General features: G+C 42.8%; 1 protein-coding gene across 14 annotated transcripts in view; it reads right to left on the reverse strand.

The window, feature by feature from the left end:
* Positions 1–18208, reverse strand: part of dop1a (DOP1 leucine zipper like protein A) — a 355628-nt gene that overhangs the window by 190671 nt on the left and 146749 nt on the right. For all 14 annotated transcript variants that reach the window (XR_015758480.1, XM_087991490.1, XM_087991491.1 and 11 more), the window contains 2 exons: positions 4325–4555; positions 2512–3130 (listed from right to left, as the gene is read on the reverse strand). Coding sequence is in view for 13 of the 14 variants with exons in the window: in XM_087991490.1 (XP_087847616.1) it covers positions 2512–3130; positions 4325–4555 (850 nt within the window). In the remaining variant the exon portion in view is untranslated. The remainder of the gene's footprint in view (positions 1–2511; positions 3131–4324; positions 4556–18208) is intronic.

Consider the following 18208-nt stretch of genomic DNA (forward strand, 5'->3'; position numbering starts at 1 on the left):
TTGTGAAATGAAAATGGCCAAGTGGGTGAAGTGACATTGGCTGACCGTATCAGGGTTGGTGATCACAGTTTAGTTAGATTCAGTGTTATTACGGAAAAGGACAGAGATAGATCAGGAATTTTAAAAAGGTTTTAATAAGAGAAAGGCAAGTATTACAAGACTGAGAAATTATTTAGCTAAGGTGGACTAGGCAGGGCTGATAAAGATAAAATAGTGGTAACCCAGGCACTAAAAAGCAAGATCCTTAGGGCACAGAAGAGACATGCTCCCTCCAATAATATGAATGATAGTGCCAAATCTAGACCCCTATGGTTGCCTAGAAAAATAAAGGGGAAGAGTAAACAAAAAAAAAAAGCTTGTGCTAGTCACTGCAGATAGCATAGAAGTATAAAGTTTAAAAAAAAGGAAATCAAAGAGAGGGCAAGTTAAAAAATTAGCAAGCAACAGAAAAACCCAAAAATGTTTTACCAGTATATAAGGACCAAAAGGGTGGTTAAGGAAAACATGGGACCAACAAAAAGGATAATATGGATATAGTAATCCAATGGGAGCAGTGTGAAATATTGGACAAGATATTGAGAGAGAAAGTATTGGAGGATATGTTGCCAAGGCTGGATAGATTTCTCCCCAGATATTGAAGGGGATAGCAGATGCTCGGAGGATTATTTTCCAATCTTCACTAGACACAGGTGAGGCAGCTAAGGACTGGAGGAATCTAAATGTTGTTCTGCTGTTTAAAAAGGGTGCAAAAGGAAATGGCAAACAATTATAGGCCAGTTAGGTTTACCTTGGTTGTGGGCTAATTGTTAGAATAAATCCTGAGAGATTCAAGCAACTGTCACTTAGAAAGACATGGACTAGTCAAAGATAATCAGCATGGCTTTGTTAAGGGAATTTCATACCTTACAAATTTGATTGAATTCTTTGAGCAAGTTACAAGGATGATTGATAAGGGTAGTGCAGTAAATGCTGTCTATATGTATTTTGATAAGGCACACTTGTTACTTGTTTTATACAATGAATGATTTGGACTTTAAGTTGGGGGTCACAATTGGGAAATTTGCAGCAAAAATTGGCCATGTAGTAGATAGTGTAGAAGACAGGTGTAAGCTCCAAAATGATTACGATAAGTTGGTGGAGTCAGCAGCAAAATGGCAGATGGAGTTCAATGCTGTTAAATGTGAGGTAATGCATTCAGGGAAATCAAACAGCATACACAATAAATGGGAATGTACTGAGAGAGGTGAGAGATCATGGCATGGAAGTGCACATTCCCTAAAAGTGCCAGTACAGGTAGAAAAAATTGTAAAGTAGGTACATGGAATACCCACCTACTTTAGCAAGGTATATAAGACAATATTAGGGACATGTTGATGAAACTGGTGAGGTCACAACTGGAGTACTGTGTGCAGTTCTGGTCACCATTTTACAGGAAAGACATAATTGGTCTGCAGAGAATGCAGAGAAGATACACTAGAATGTTGCTAGGGCTGGAGAATTGTAGCTAGAAGGAGAGACTGGAGGGGTTGGGCTGCTTTCCTTAGAACAGAGAAGGCTGAGGGAGTGACATGATTGAGGTAGACAAAATTGTGAAGTTGAGAGTAGACAGGAGGCAACTGTTTCCCTTGACAGTGAGTCCAAAAATCAGGGGTTATAGATTCAAGTTAAGTGGCATAAGAATTAGAATGAATATGAGGAAAATGTTTTTTTATGCAGATAATGGTAAGTGTCTAGAATTTGATGCCTGTGTTGGTGGTGGAATAGACATGCAGGAAGCTGGCAGAACACAGCAAACCAGGCAGCATCAGGCGGTGGAGAAGTCGATATTCCCGGCGTAACTCTTCTTTAGGTCTCATGTTGTGTTCTTCCAGCCTCCTGCCGATATATTGCGGATTCCATCATCTGCAGATTTTTTGTCTCTAACGGAGTTGGTGGTGGAGGCAGAGATCCTAAGCTCTTTTAAAAGGTATCTGTAACTGCACCTTAAGTGCTGTAAGGTGCAGGGGATTAGAAAGGACATCTGGTATCTTTGGGTTGGCTTAGACAAATGGCCCCCTTCTGTGTGGTTTCATTTCTATGATTCTATGAAGGCATGTATGCCATATGCCTTCTTTATCACTCAATCCACTTGCGTTGCGACTTTCACGGATCCTGGAACTCTCTCCTGAACAACAGTGTGGATATACCTACATCCCAGTATGCAGTTGTGGTTCAAGAAGGCAGTTCATGCCGCCTTCGCTCGAGCAATTAGGAACGGACAATAAATGCTGGCTTATTCAGTAACAGTCACATCCCACGAACTCGTAAGAAAAAACACACAGGCTGCAGTTTATGCTGCAACACAATGAAATTAGAAACAAGGTAGATATTCACTAATCAGAAGAAATGGTTTTGTATAGTACTGCAACCACTCTACAATGTTATATCAGCCATGTTACTTTATAAATATTGGTGGCAATGACGTAAGTATAAAGTATTTTCTCATTCTGCATATCATGCATGAGATCTTACCGGTTTCTGATTTATTGCTATGGGCTGAAGATGCTAGACTTCCTTCTGCAATGTAAACAGGAAAACTGGAACATTCAAAGAAAAGCTGGCATGCAGCAGTGAATGCATGATGATAGTCTTTTGAATTCTGTTGTTGCTCTGTTGTTTGAAATGTTGCATCACCTTGGTCACCAAGGTCACTGCCACTAGTCTGGCATCTGTCTTTGCACAAATCCATCTGAAATCCTGTTGCAAATGCCCGGCAAATAATTTCATTGGGAATAATATAAAGAGTAATAAACTGGGTCAAAAACTGCTCAAAGTACTCCAGACAATACTGCATTGTTGTCTTTTGAGAAGTACCCACAGACACAGCCACTTTAGCCTCTTGGGATCTTGATGATGGTATCATTGTGTCTTCAGACCCAATGGTGGAAGCAGTTTCCGTTTCTGAGGCAGCACTGCCCTGTGGCAATAACCCAGAATCCTGACTCTCACCTAGTACTTTGTCAATGTCATCATTCTTGTCGGCCTGATACTGCACAAACTCTGTAAAACCACTTTCAGATGACTGACTGCTAGGAGGATTTTCACCATCTTCAAACACATCACCAGAAGTCCCAAGATTGGATGATGAAATCTGTTTAAAAGAAATCAACTGATTGAAAATCTAAAAAAGATAATTTTCAAAATAAAATTTTCTGATCGATGCAATTCTGCAATGAAAATTTAATTTTTGAGATATCCCACTTCTTGAGTGGACAAGTTCCCTAGAAGATGCTTCAAAGATAACAAGTGCATCAGTTAAAGCTATTTTATTTTTCTTACATCTTTATGACTCTCTGACTCTACTAGAATTTCATTGCAATAATCATGCATCATAAAGTAAAGGTAATGATGGTGTTCTAGTATGAAGTACTTTTTAAGTTCATCAGAATTTTCTTTCTTGGTGTGGTAAAATTAATACTATAGCCCATATGAAAACCACACAATCAATATGACTAGTATCATTGTTGATGACATCTTTTGAGCAAAAAATGTCAGGGATTATAAAATCTGACAAGGACACTTCCTGATTACTGAGTACTTTCAGCTGTTGTTGTTTAGGTTTCAGATTTGTAGCAGCAAAATTTTAACTTTGAATCTATTGTTACCCAACTATTGCAGTATGCTTTGCCAAAAACATCACAAATCCCACTTTCCTTCTTACCATTTGCTGCCCTCCTCCACCAGCCCATACAGTTCCCTGTGATATTCTGGGACATTATTCATGATCAAGACTTCTGGCAAACATCTGATTTATTTCAATAAAACAGGAGCCATTTGTAACAAAAGTGAAAGCTTCTTCTAGGTTAACATTGCCCTTACGTAAAACACAGAAACTTAAAAAAAGACTTGTTGGGTATATTCAGAGAAATGCTGAAATATCTAAACCAGAAAAAAAGGGTTTCAGTAAGTTAATCTCAACCTAGGGGAGCAATAGGGTTGCTATCATCAGCCTCACTGCCACTGGATTGGTGGTAAAAGGGAGATCAAGTTGGGTTCCTGTTCTGATCCACTAAAAAGTATTATGAAAGCCCAAAAGTAAGGAAGTTCCAATCTGTTATTGGACTGCCAAGGATCATTCTACTTGTAATTTGTAGAATTTTTAATATTGGGGGTGGGCTGTGATTTCTTAATTTAATCCTGCTCTCAATTCAATATTGACCCCAGTTTACATTGTGTGAATGTGCCTTTTTTTGGACATTAGGATCATGAAAAAAGTTCAACACTACATTCAAACTAACATTTAATCAAAACTGCATCAAAACACACAACAGAAAAATACATGTACCTTTTGAACTTCTTTCTGTTGGACAAAGCTGGTGCTTCCTGGAAATTGCAATTTACACTCTGCCCCAGGTGATAGCAAGGGTGGCTGCACTTTACTAAGTATCTTTGAACACAGCTTTAAGCAATCAGTGAGTTCAGACAGGCATAAAGCTGGCAAGTGGCTTGTCAGGCCAGATATCATTCGCAGTAGCAACTGGGGTAAATGTTCAGTTTGAATCTCAATGTAGGTCTCCTAATGGGCAAAAACATAACACAGGTAAGTGAAATATTACACTCAGTGATCTATTGATGTACAAGCTGACTGCACCAACAAAGCAGAAACAAATTGGTGGATCCCAACTTGCTGTTTAAAAGAGCACAAGAGATATTCTGGAATAAAAATAGAAAATGCTGGAAATATTCAGTAATCTGACAGCCTGTGTAGAAGCAGATGATTCAGGTTAATTGGAACATTCCAAATACAAATGCAAGGTCACAACCTGAAATGCTGTGTTTCTCTTCTCAAAGACGGAGTGTCATGGACTTCATACAGCACAGAAATAGATCGGTGCAACTCGTCCAGATATCCTAAACTGATCCAGTCCCATTTGCCAGCATTTGGCCCAAATCACTCTAAACCCTTCCTATTCATGTACCCATCTAGATGCCTTTTAAATGTTCTAATTGTACCTGCCTCCACCAATTCCTCTGGCAGCTCATTCCATACGTGCACCACTCTCTGCATGAAAATGTTGCCACTCAGTTCCCTTCTAAGTCATTCCCCTCTCAGCTTAAACCTATGCTGTCTGGTTTGGGATCCCCTACCCTGGGGAAAAGACCTTGGCTATTCACCCTATCCATGAACCTGTGTCCCCTAGTTCATCTCCACCCTAGGAAAAAGCCTCATACTTTCCGCTCTATCCATGCCATTCACAATCTTATGAACTTCTATCAGGTCGCCCATTAACCTCATTGCTTTCCAGTGTAAACAAATTTAGTCTATCCAAACTTTCTTCATAGCTAAAATTTGCTGTAACAAGCAACATTCTGGTGAACCTTTTCTGTATCCACTCCAAAGCGTCAAACATCCTTCTGGTAGTGTGGTGACCAGAACTGCACATAATATTCCAGATGTGGCCTCAGTGAAGTTAACCTAGAACAGTACAGACCCTTCAGCCCTCGATGTCTTGCCGACCTTTTATCCTAGTCTAAGATGAAACTAATATACAAATCCTTCATTTTGTTATCATCCATGTGCCTATCCAACAGTCGCTTAAATGACTCTCACATATCCGACTCTACTCCCACTGCTGGCAGTGCTTTCCACACACCCACCCCTCTCTGTGTAAAGAACATCTCCCCTGAACCTTCCTCTAATCACCTTAAAATTATGCCCCCTTATGATAGCCATTTCCACCCCTGGAAAAACTCTGGCTATCCACTCTATGCCTCTCATAATCTTATACACTGCTATCAAGTCACCTCTCGTCCTTCCTTGCTCCAATGAGAAAAGCCCTAGCTCCTTCATTCTTTTTCCATAAGAATGACCTCCTGACCAGGCAGCATCCTGGTAAATCTCCTCTGCATCCTCTCTAAAGCTTCCACATCCTTCCTATAATGAGGAGACCAGGATGGAATACAGTATTCCCTGTGTGGTCTAACAGGGCTTTGTAGAGCTGCAGCATAACCTCGCGCTCTTAAACTCAATTCCCCTGCTAATGAAAGCCAACACACCATACGCCTTCTCAACAACCATATCAACTTGGGTGGCAACTTTGAGGGATCAATGGACGTGTACCCAAAGATCCCTCTGTTCCTCCACACTGCTAAGAATCCTGCCTTTAACCCTGTAATTTTCATTCAAATTCGAATTTCCAAGATGAATCACTTCTCAGGCCAATTCTGCATCCTGTCAATGTACCGTTGCAACCTACACCAAAGCCACTACACTATTCACAATTCTATCAACGTTCGTGTCATTGGCAAACTTACTAGCCCTCCCTTCCAGTTCCTCATCTAAGTCATTTATAAAAATCATAAAGAGCAGAGGTCCCAGAACAGATCCCTGTGGATCACCACTGGTCACAGAGCACCAGGCTAAATATTTTCCACCTACTGCCACCCTTTGTCTTCTATAGGCCAGCCAAATCTCCCTGTATTCCATGCCTCCTTACTTTCTGAATGAGCATATCATGGAGAACTTCATCAAACACCTTTCTAAAATCCATATTACATCACATCCACTGCTCTACCTTCATCAATGTGTTCATCAAGTCATCAAAAAATTCCATAAGGTTTGTGAAGCATGCCTTGTCCTGACAAAGCCATGCTGATGATCTCTAATCAAATTATGCTTTTCCAAATAATCATAAATCCTGCCTCTCAGAATCCTCTCCGTGAGCGGCACGGTAGCACAGTGGTTAGCACTGCTGCTTCACAGCAGCAGAGACCCGGGTTCAATTCCCGCCTCAGGCGACTCTCTGTGTGGAGTTTGCACATTCTCCCCGTGTCTGCGTGGGTTTCCTCCGGTTTCCTCCCACAATCCAAAAATGTGCAGGTTAGGTGAATTGGCCATGCTAAATTGCCCGTAGTGTTAGGTGAAGGGGTAAATGTAGGAGAATGGGTCTGGGTGGGTTACGCTTCGGCGGGTCGGTGTGGACTTGTTGGGCCGAAGGGCCTGTTTCCACACTGTAAGTAATCTAATCTAAGTAATCTAATCTAATCTAATAATTTGTGAACCACTAATGTTAAGACAGATAGGTCTGTAATTCCCAGCATTATCCCTATTCCCTTACTTGATCAAGGAATAACATTTGCTACCTTCCAATCATCTGGTACTACACCACTGGACAGTGAGGACACAAAGATCATCACCAATCTTTTCCTTCACTTCCCATAGTAACCTGGGGTGTATCCTTTTTGGCCCAGGGGACTTAACTATTCTCATATTTTTTCCAAAATATCCAGCCCATCCTCTTTCTTAACACCAACCTGTTCGAGCATATCAGCTTGCTTCATGCTGTCCTCACAAATGACAAGATCCCTCTCTGTAATGAATATTGAAGCAAAGTATTCATTAAGGATCACCCCTACCTCCTCCAACTCCAGGCACAAGTTCCCTCCACTATCCCTGATCATCCCTATCCTCTTATTCCTCATATATGTGTAGAACACCTTCGGGTTTTCCTTAATCCTACCCACCAAGGCTTTCTCATGACCCCTTCTAGCTTTCCTAAGTCCATTCTTCAGTTTCTTCCTGTCAACCATGTAACCCTCTAGAGCCCTGTCTAAATCTTACCTTCTCAACCTTAAGTACGCTTCCTTCTTCTTCTTAACTAGATGGATGCTTTTGAGAGGGTGCAGAGAAGGTTTACGAGGATGTTGCTTGGTATGGAAAGCTATGAAGAGAGGTTGAGTAGGTTAGGATTGTTTTCATTAGAAAAAAGGAAATTGAGGTCCACAAAATCATGAAGGGTATAGACAGGGGAGATAGAGATAAGCTTTTTCCCAGGGTGATGGATTCAATAATGAGAGGTCACGCATTCAAGGTCAGAGGTGAAAAGTTTGAGGATATACATGGTAAGTACTTTACACAGGTGCCTGGAATGCGTTGACAGCAGAGGTAGTGGAGGCAGGCATGGTAGATTCATTTAAAGTGCGTCTGCACAGATGCATAAGTAGGTAGGGAGCAGAGGGATACAGATGCTTAGGAATTGGGTGATAGGTTTAGACAGTGAATTTGGATTGGCTCAGGCTTGGAGGGCCTGTTCCTGGGTTGTAAATTTTCTTTGTGCTTTGTTCTAGATACTCTACAACTCGTCACCCAAGGTTCCTTCACCCTACCACCCCTTCTTTGCCTCAGTGGGACAAACCTTTCCAGTACTCGCAGCAAGTGCTCCTTAAAACCTCCACATTTCTGTCGTGCATTTCCCTGATAACATCTGCTCCCAATTTATGCTCCTGCTTAACAGCATTGTAATTCCCCCTCCCCCAATTAAATACTTTCCCATACCGTCTGCTTCTATCCATCTCCATGACTATTGTAATGGTGAGGGAGCTGTGATCACTATCACCGAAATGCTCTCGCACCGAGAGATCTAACACCTGACCTAGTTTGTTGCCAAGCAACAAATCCAATATGGCCTGCCCTGTACAGTAGTTGGCTAATCTACATAAAGTCAGGAATCCTTTCTGGACACAGCTGACAAAATCTGCTCCATCCAAGCTATTTGCACTAAGAAGGTTCCAATCAATATTAGGGAAGTTGAAGTCACCCCTGAAAAACAGCCCTGTTACTTCCGCATCTTTCCAAAATCTTCCTCCCAATCTGCTCTTCCATGTCTCTGTTGCTATTATAGGTCTATAGTAAACTCCCACTAAAGTGACTGCTCCTTTCCTGTTTCTGACTTCTACCCATACTGACTCTGTAGACAAACCCTCCTCAATGACCTCCCTTTCTGCAGCTGTGGTACCATCCCTGAATAGCAAAGCCACTCCCCCATCTCTTTTACCTCCCTCCCTATTCCTTTTGAAACATCTGAACCCCAGAACATCCAACAACCATTCCCACCCCTGTGATGTCCAAATCTCCGTAATGGTCACAGCATCATAACTCCAAGTACTGATCAATGCTCGAGTTCATCACTCTTATTCCTGACACTTCCTTTGTTAAAACAGGCATGCTTCAACCCATCACACTGACTGCTACTTTGCCCTATCAACAGTTTATCCTTCCGCACAGACTCTCTGCACCCCGTATCTGCCTGCTCACTTGCTACCCCAAGTTCTATAAAGCTGCAGTATAACTTGCCTATCCTTTTAATCAATGCCACTTCCAACGAAGGCAAGCATGCCATAAGCCTTTTTTTACAATCTTTTCTACCTGCACTGCCACCTTAAGTGATCTGTGGATCTGCACACTCAGATCCTCTGCATATCAATACTCCTAAGGGTTCTGCCATTCAATGTATAGTTTCTACTTGTAATTGACCTTACATTTGTCCAGATTAAACTCAGTCTGCCATTTTTCTGCCTGTGCCTCCAAGTGATCTATTTCCTGCTGAACCCTCAGACAACCTTTCTCACTATCTGCAACTCCACCAACATTTGTATCATCGACAAACTTACTAATTCAGCCAGCCACTTTTTCCTCCCAATCATTTATGTCGAGCACAAACAGCAGAGATCCCAGTACTAATCCCTGTGACATATTGCTGTTAGAACCCTCCATTCTGAAAAACATCCTTCCACTGCTACACTCTGTCCCCAATAACTACATCAGTTTTGTATCCATCTTACTAGCTCAGCCCTAATACCATGCAACTTCACCTTTTGTACCAGTCTACCATGAGGGACCTTGGCAAAGGCATTACTGAAGCCCATGCAGACATCAACAGCTTTTCCCTTGTCAAATCACCTTCATAACCTCTTCAAAAACTTCATCAAGTTAGTGAGGCATGACCTGCCCTGCACAAAACCATGTTGTCTATTGTTAATAAGTCAATTTGCTTTGAAATGCATATAGATCTTGTCCCTGAGAGTCTTTTCCAATAATTTCACACACCACTGACAAGAGGCTCACAAGCCTGTAATTTTCATGGTTATCCCTGCTACCCTTCTTAAACAATGAGACAACACTGGCTATTCTCCAGTCTTCTGGGACCTCACCTGTGGCCAAACAGGGTGCAAAGATGTCTGTCAATTTGTTCTCTTGCCTCCCACAATATTCTGGGATGGACCCCATGAGGACCCACAGACTTATCTACCTTAATACTGTTTAGCAAGTTAGAAACTCAACACACTCTTCCCTGAGATCATGTTCTACCAATTCCTTCTCTTTGGTGACTAACAAAATATTCATTTCGGACCTCACCCATCTCTTTTGGCTTCACATATAGATTCCCTCCTTTATTCTTGATTGGGCCTCATTCCTCAAGAAGGGCTCTGGCCCAAAATGTTGATTTTTCCTGCTCCTCAGATGCTGCCTGACCTATTGTGCTTTTCCAGCAACACACTCTCAACTTGAGTGGGCCAACCCTTGCCCTGGCTACCCTCTTGCGTTTTATAGATGTATAAAAAGCCTTGGGATTCTCCTTAATCCTGTTGGCTAATGACTTTTCATGATCCTTTTTAGTCCTAATTCCTGGTTATGTTCTTTCCTACTGTCCTTATATACTTCAAGGACTTGGTCAGTTCCCTTCCTTTTAGACCAAGGTCATAACATCCTGGTCATCAAAGATTCACATAACTTGCCATATCTATCCTTCATTCTCGCAGGAACATACCACTCCTGAACTCATATCAACTGTCGTTTGAAATACTCCCATATATCCAATATAATTTACCTTCAAACTGTTGCCTCCAATCAACATTCTCCAGTTCCTGCCTAATATTGTTGTAATACACCTTTCCCCAATTTAAAAACTTCACATGAGGACTGCTGTTATCCCTATCCATAAGTACATTAAAACACACTATATTATGCTCACTACTCCCGAAATGCTCCCCCCTACTGAAACTTCTCTCATCTGGGCAGGGTCATCACCCAAAACCAGGTCCAGTATAACCCCCTACTGGTTGGAATATTTACATACTGTGTCAAGAAACCTCCTTAATGGTCCTTACAAATTCTATCATCGAAGTCCCCAGCATGAAGTGAGTCCCAGTTAATTTTGGGGAAGTTAAAACAATCCTATGGTTTTTACATCTTTCCAAAATCTGTCCATACATTCCCCTCTATCTCCCGCTGGCTGCTGAGAAGCCTGTGGTGTACCCCTAGCATTCTAATTTCATCTTTTCTGTTTCTGAGATCTACCTATATTATTTCGCTGCACAAGTCCTCTGAAATAACACCCTCAGTACATCTGAGAGATATTCCTTAACCAGTAATGCAACTCTTTCACCCATTTGACATCCCCTTCTTCCACATCTGAAACATCTAACTCTTGCAACATTCAGTTGCCAGTCTTGTCCCTCTTTCAGCCAAATCTCCATAATTACAATAATGTCATAATTCCAAGTACTAAGCAAAGCTCTTAATTCATCTACCTTGTATATTATATTTCTCGCATTGAAACATATGCATTTCAGACCAAATCCCCTGCTCATTTCAGCAGCGTTTCCCTGCCTGTTATTGTTCTTAGGCATATTTGCCTTGGTTTCTACCTCTCCCTCAATTTCTGCATCCACTGCCCGACTCCTTTACTTCACACCCTCCTGTTGTACTAGTTTAAACCCTGCCCTACCAATCTACCAAGTACTCTATCAAGGAGATCTTTCTCGGTCCTGCCTCACCTCCCTCACAACCGGTCCCAATGCCCCACGAATCTGATACCCGCCCCCCCCACCCCATCTTTTCAGCCATGTGTTAATCCGATATATACTGTTGCTTTTATTCTGACTAGCTCATGGCACTGGTAGTAATCTGGAAATAACTACCTTTGAGGTCCTACATTTCAACTTTCTTTCTAATTTGCTATATTCTGCTTTTAGGACCTCAACCCTTTTTTTTGTACTTACATTGTTACTACCAATACGTACTAGGACAACTGGCTATTCACCCTCTCCCTCCAGAATACCCTGCAACTGTTCCAAGACATCCAGGAGTAGCACAAGGGATGCAACACCATCCTGGACTCTCGTTTGCGGCCACAGAAATCCCCTACAAGTATACCATCTGCATGCTGATTTCTCCCTCACTCTGCAGCAGAGCCAACCATGGTACCTTGAATTTGGCTGCTGCTGTTATCCAGAGACACCATCCCCCTCACAGTATCCAAAACTGTTTTTCTGTTTTGCAGGGGAATAGCCACAGGAGATGCCTGCTTAGCCCTCCTGCTCTGCCTGGTGGTCGCCTATTCCTTTCCCTCCTGTGGAGTTTGAGTCTACAATCTGACCACCTCTCTACACTTGCTATCCATGATACTCTCCATCTTGTGAATACTGCTCCACAGTGTCCCACACACTTGAGCTTCTAAGACCTGCAGGTGTATATGCAGGTCGCAGGCACTGGAAATATGTCCAGCAAGCAAGGCTACAGTTTGGAGCTCTCCTGCCACATCTTACTGAATTAATCCTTAAAATGTCAAATACTTTTAATACTAATTTGAAGCTGCTGGTATTCTCTGCTCCAATAACAATTTCTCAAAACTTACCTGATATTTACCCACAACAGTTTCCAGAAGCTGTTTTGGCTCATGCTGGAACTGTCAGTAATTACCTTCCTCTTACTATGTTCTATCGCCTCTCTTCTGAACCGTGCCTTTCTTTTATTTGATTAGAGGAGGAAGGAGGAATGGAAATGCTACAGTAATGTTTCGTGCTAACCATTCCTTAACACCAAGTCTTCCATGATGTCCTTCACACCTGCACTGACTACAAAGTCCTCCCCCAGAATGCAAATGAGTGATGTCTCAGCATCACCCCTCAGCCTCCAACACTCCAATGAAAAAACACCTCAGCCTATTCAGCCTCTCCCAATAGCTCAAACCCTCCAATCCCAGAAACAACTTGTAAATCTTTTCTGAATCCTTTGTTTGGCAACACTGCCCAAGATCTTAACATTAAGTCCTGATTTACCTTACCAAAATGCATTACCTCAGATTTATAGAATCGCAGAACCCAAACAGTGTGGAAACAGGCCGTTCGGCCCAATAAGTCAATGCTGACCCTCTGAAGAGTAACCCCCCGATCCATTCCCCTATCCAGTTATTCTACATTTACCTCTGACTAATGCACTTAACCTACACATCCCTGAACACTATGGGCAATTTAGCATGGGCAATTCACCTAACCTGCACATCTTTGGATTATGGGAAGAAACAGGAGCATTCGGAGGATATATTCATATCCAAATCATTTAAATAAATGATGAAAATCAGTGGACCTAGCAGTAAACCCTGCAGCACACCACAGGTCACAGGCATCCTGTCAAAAAAAAACCTTCCACCATCATTCTCTGTCTCCTACCTTCAAGCGAATTTTGTTTCCAATTGGCTAGCTCTCCCTGGATTCCATGTGACCTAACCTTGCTAACCAGTCTACTATATAGAACCTTGTCAAATGCCTTGCTGAAGTTTGTATAGACAATGTCTACCGCTGTGCTTCCATCAATTTTTGTTGCCTTCGCTTCAAAAAATTCAATCTAGTTCATGACACATGAGTTCCCACACACAAAGCCATGTTTACTCTCCTTAATCAGTCATTACATATCTAAATACACGTAAATCCTGTCCCTTAGAATCCCCTCCAACAACTAATCCACTACGGACATCTGGCTCACTGGTCTATAATTCCATGTCTTTTTCCTACCACATTCTTAAATAATGGCACAATATGCAATCTCTACTCTTCTGGCACCTCATCTGTGGCTATCGACTATACAAAAACAATAGATACCTACAGTGTGGAAGCAGCCCATCAAATCCACAGTGATCCTTGAAGAAAATCCCACCCACACCCATTTTATCCCATTTACCCACCTCGCCTGCACAAACCTGGGCACTATGGGCAATTTGGCATGACCAATGTACCTAATCTGTTCATTTTTAGACTGTGAGAGGAAACCCATGCAGATAATGGGAGAAAGTACAAACTTCATTTAGGTTGGAATTAAACCCAGGTCCCTGGCACTGTGAGACAGCAGTGCTAACCAGTGTCTCTCACCATGGACATCCAGTCCCTCTATACCTCCACCCGCCATGACCAAGGCCTCCAAGCCCTCAGTTTCTTCTTTTCCCGACGTCCCCACCAGTATCCTTCCACTGACACGCTTATTCTTTTGGCTGAACTGGCCCTCACCCTCACCAATTTCTCCTTCCAATCCTCCCACTTCCTCCCGGTGTATTTGTCGGCTATGTAGAACAGTCCATCTTCCGGAGTTACACCGGCACCACTCCCCACCTCTTCCTTCGCTCCACAGTTCATCAACTTCACCAACACATTTCACCCAGACCTTAAATTCACCTGGACCATCTCTGATACCTCCCTCCCCTTCCTAGACCTCTCCATCTCCATCCATGAGGACCAACTTAACACTGACATTTTTTTTTACAAACCCACCAACTCCCACAGCTACCTGGGTTATACCTCTTCCCACCCTACCTCCTCCAAAAATGCTATCCTGTATTCCCAAATCTTCTGCCTCTGCCGCATCTGTTCCCAGGAGGACCAGTTCCACCACAGAACACACCTGATGGCCTCTTTCTTTAAAGACCAAAAGATCCCCTCCCACATCACTGAAGATGTCCTCCAACGCATCTCATCCACGTTCTGCAGTCCCTTCTCCCCACCCCTATTTATCTCGCCATCTCCAAGGCTCCCAGCCTCATTCCTGATGAAGGACTCCAGCCCAAAACGTCAATATTTCTGCTCTTCAGATACTGCCTGACCTGCTGTGCTTTTCAAGCAACACACACTCAACTCTGATCTCTAGCATCTGCAGACTTCACTGTCTCTCAGCAAGAGGCCAAGTAATCTCTTCCCTAGCTTTACACAAAGCTCTAGCATATACCTGATCACATCTCGGGATTTTTCTAATTGTGAGCATTTTACAATTGGATCTTAATCAGATGGGCAGTTGGGCCAAGGTGGGGCAGATGGAGTTTAATTTAGATAAATATGAGGTGCTGCATTTTGGAAAGGCATATTAGGGCAGGACATATACACATAATGGTAAGGTTCTGGGGAATGTTGCTGAACAAACAGACCTTGAAGTACTGTAGCACATAGACAGGATAGTGAAGGCAGCGTTTGGTATGCTTGTCTTTATTAGCCAGTGCAGTGAATATAGGAGTTGAGATGTCATGTTGTGGCTGTACGGGACATTCGTTAAGCCATTATTGGAATACTGCGTACAATTCTGATCCACCTCTTTATGAAGGATGTCGTGAAACTTGAAAGGGTTCAGAAAAAATTTATAAGGATGTTGCCAGGATTGGAAGAGGGGAGAGGCTGAATAGCTGCAGCTATTTTCCCTGGAGCATCAGAGGCTGAGGGGTATTCTTATACAAGTTTATGAAATCATTGTCTACAGGAATAGTGCCAGAAGACTGGAGGATAGCAAATGTGGTTCCCCTGTTCAAGAAGGGGAGTAGAGACAATCCTGGTAATTATAGATCAGTGAGCCTTACTTCAGTTGTTGGTAAAGTGTTGGAAAAGGTTATAAGAGATAGGATTTATAATCATCTCGAAAAGAATAATTTGATTAGGGATAGTCAGCATGATTTTGTGAAGGGTAGGTCGTGCCTCACAAACTTTACTGAGTTCTTTGAGAAGGTGACCAAAGAGGTAGACGAGAATAAACCGGTTGATATGGTGTATATGGATTTCAGCAAGAAGTTAGATAACGTTCCCCACAGTAGGTATTGTACAAAATGCGGAGGAATGGGATTGTGGGAGATGTAGCAGTTTGGATCAGTAATTGGCTTGCTGAAAGAAGACAGAGGGTGGTGGTTGATGGGAAATGTTCATCCTGGAGTCCAGTTACCAGTGATGTACCACAAGGGTCGGTGTTGGGTCCACTGCTGTTCGTCATTTTTATAAACGACCTGGATGAGGGTGTAGAAGGGTGGGTTAGTAAATTTGCAGACGACACTAAGGTTGGTGGAGTTGTGGATAGTGACGAAGGATGTTGTAGTTTACATAGATAAGCTGCAGAGCTGGGCTGAGAGGTGGCAAGTGGAGTTTAATGCGGACAAGTGTGAGGTGATTCATTTTGGTCGGAGTAACCGGAATGCAAAGAACTGGGCTAATGGTAAGATTCTTGGTGGTGTAGTTGAGCAGAGAGATCTCGGTGTCCAGGTACACAGATCCTTGAAAGTTGCCACCCAGGTTGACAGGGTTGTTAAGAAGGCATACAGTGTTTTAGCTTTTATTAATAGAGGGATCGAGTTCCGGAACCATGAGGTTATGCTGCAGCTGTACAAAACTCTGGTGCGGCTGCACTTGAGAGTATTGTGTACAGTTCAGGTCACTGCAATATAAGAAGGATGTGGAAGCCTTGGAAAGGGTGCAGAGGAGATTTACTAGGATGTTGCCTGGTATGGAGGGAAGGTCTTACGAGGAAAGGCTGAGGGACTTGAGGCTGTTTTCGTTTGAGAGAAGAAGGTTGAGAAGTGACTTAGAGAGACATACAAGATAATCAGAGGGTTAGACAGAGTGTACAGGGAGAACCTTTTTCCAAGTATGGTGACAGCGAGCACGAGGGGCAAAGCTTTAAATTGAGGGGTGATAGATAGAGGACAGATGTCAGAGGTAGTTTCTTTACTCAGAAAGTAGTAAGGGTATGGAATGCTTTGCCTGCAACGGTAGTAGATTCGCCAACTTTAAGTCCATTTTAGTCGTTATTGGACAAGCATATGGACGTACATGGAATAGTGTAGGTTAGATGGGCTTCAGATTGGTATGACAGGTTGAGGCAACATCGAGGGCCGAATGGCCTGTACTGCGCTGTAATGTTCTATGTTCTATGAGGAGCATAGATAGGGTAAATAGCCAAAGACCCAGCGTAGCAGAGTCTAAAACAAGATGGCAAAGGTTTAAGGTGAGAGGGGAAAGATTTAAAAAGGACCTAAGGGGCAACATTTTCACACAGAGGGTGATGCGTGTATGGAGTGATCTGCCAGGGGAAGTGGTGGAGGTTGGTATAATTACAACATTTAAAAAGCATCTGGATTGGTGTACAAATTGGAAGGGTTGAGGGAAATGGGCCAAATGCTGAAATTTGGGAATAGATTAATTTAGGATATCTGGTCAGCATGGACGAGTTGGACCAAAGGGTCTGTTTCCATGCTGTACAGTTCTATAACTCTAATATGTCCAGTACCTTTTCTTTTGTAATGCAAACACGGTTTAAGATATCACTATTGTTCAGAGTTCTCTGGCTTTCATATCCTTCTGCACAGTAAATACTGATGCAAAATATTTATTTAGTATTCAAAGTTTGTGCGAAGATTTGTAGCTCGGGTGCTCGTTGTTGTGGTTCTGTTCGCCGAGCTGGAAGTTTTTGTTGCAAACGTTTCGTCCCCTGGCTAGGCGACATCATCAGTGCTTGGGAGCCTCCTGCGAAGCGCTTCTTTGAAGTTTCCTCCGGTGTTTATAGTGGTCTGTCCCTGCCGCTTCCGGTTGTCAGTTTCAGCTGTCCGCTGTAGTGGTTGGTATATTGGGTCCAGGTCGATGTGTTTGTTGATGGAGTTTGTGGATGAATGCCATGCCTCTAGGAATTCCCTGGCTGTTCTCTGTCTGGCTTGCCCTATGATAGTAGTGTTGTCCCAGTCGAATTCATGTTGCTTGTTGTCTGCGTGTGTGGCTACCAAGGATAGCTGGTCGTGTCGTTTCGTGGCTAGTTGATGTTCATGTATGCGGCTTGTTAGCTGTCTTCCTGTTTGTCCTATATAGTGTTGAGTGCAGTCCTTGCATGGTATTTTGTACACTACATTCGTCTTGCTCATGTTGGGTATCGGGTGCTTCGTTCTGGCGAGTTGTTGTCTGAGCGTGGCTGTTGGTTTGTGTGCCGTTATGAGTCCTAGGGGTCGCAGTAGTCTGGCAGTCAGTTCCGAGATGCTCCTGATGTATGGTAGTGTGGCTAGTCCTTTTGGTTGTGGTATGTCCTCGTTCCGTGGTCTTTCTCTTAGGCATCTCTTAGGCATTTATTTAGTATCTTCCCTATCTAATGTACTCCATAGAGATGGCCTTGTTGATCTTTAAATGCCCTATTCCCTCCTAGTTACTTTTTTGCCCTTAATGTATTTGTAGAATCTACTTGCCGAAAATCTCATATCACCTTTTTGCCCTCGCAATTTCCCTCTTAAGTATGCTCCTACTGCCCTTCTACTCCTTCAGGGATTCACTCGATCCCAGTTGTCTGAACCTGACATCCAACCCCTTCTTTTTCTTAACCAGAGCCTCG

Source organism: Chiloscyllium plagiosum, unplaced genomic scaffold, assembly GCF_037043375.1.
Source record: "Chiloscyllium plagiosum isolate Xiang-an unplaced genomic scaffold, Cpla_swu_hap1 HiC_scaffold_10, whole genome shotgun sequence".
Lineage (NCBI taxonomy): Eukaryota > Metazoa > Chordata > Chondrichthyes > Orectolobiformes > Hemiscylliidae > Chiloscyllium > Chiloscyllium plagiosum.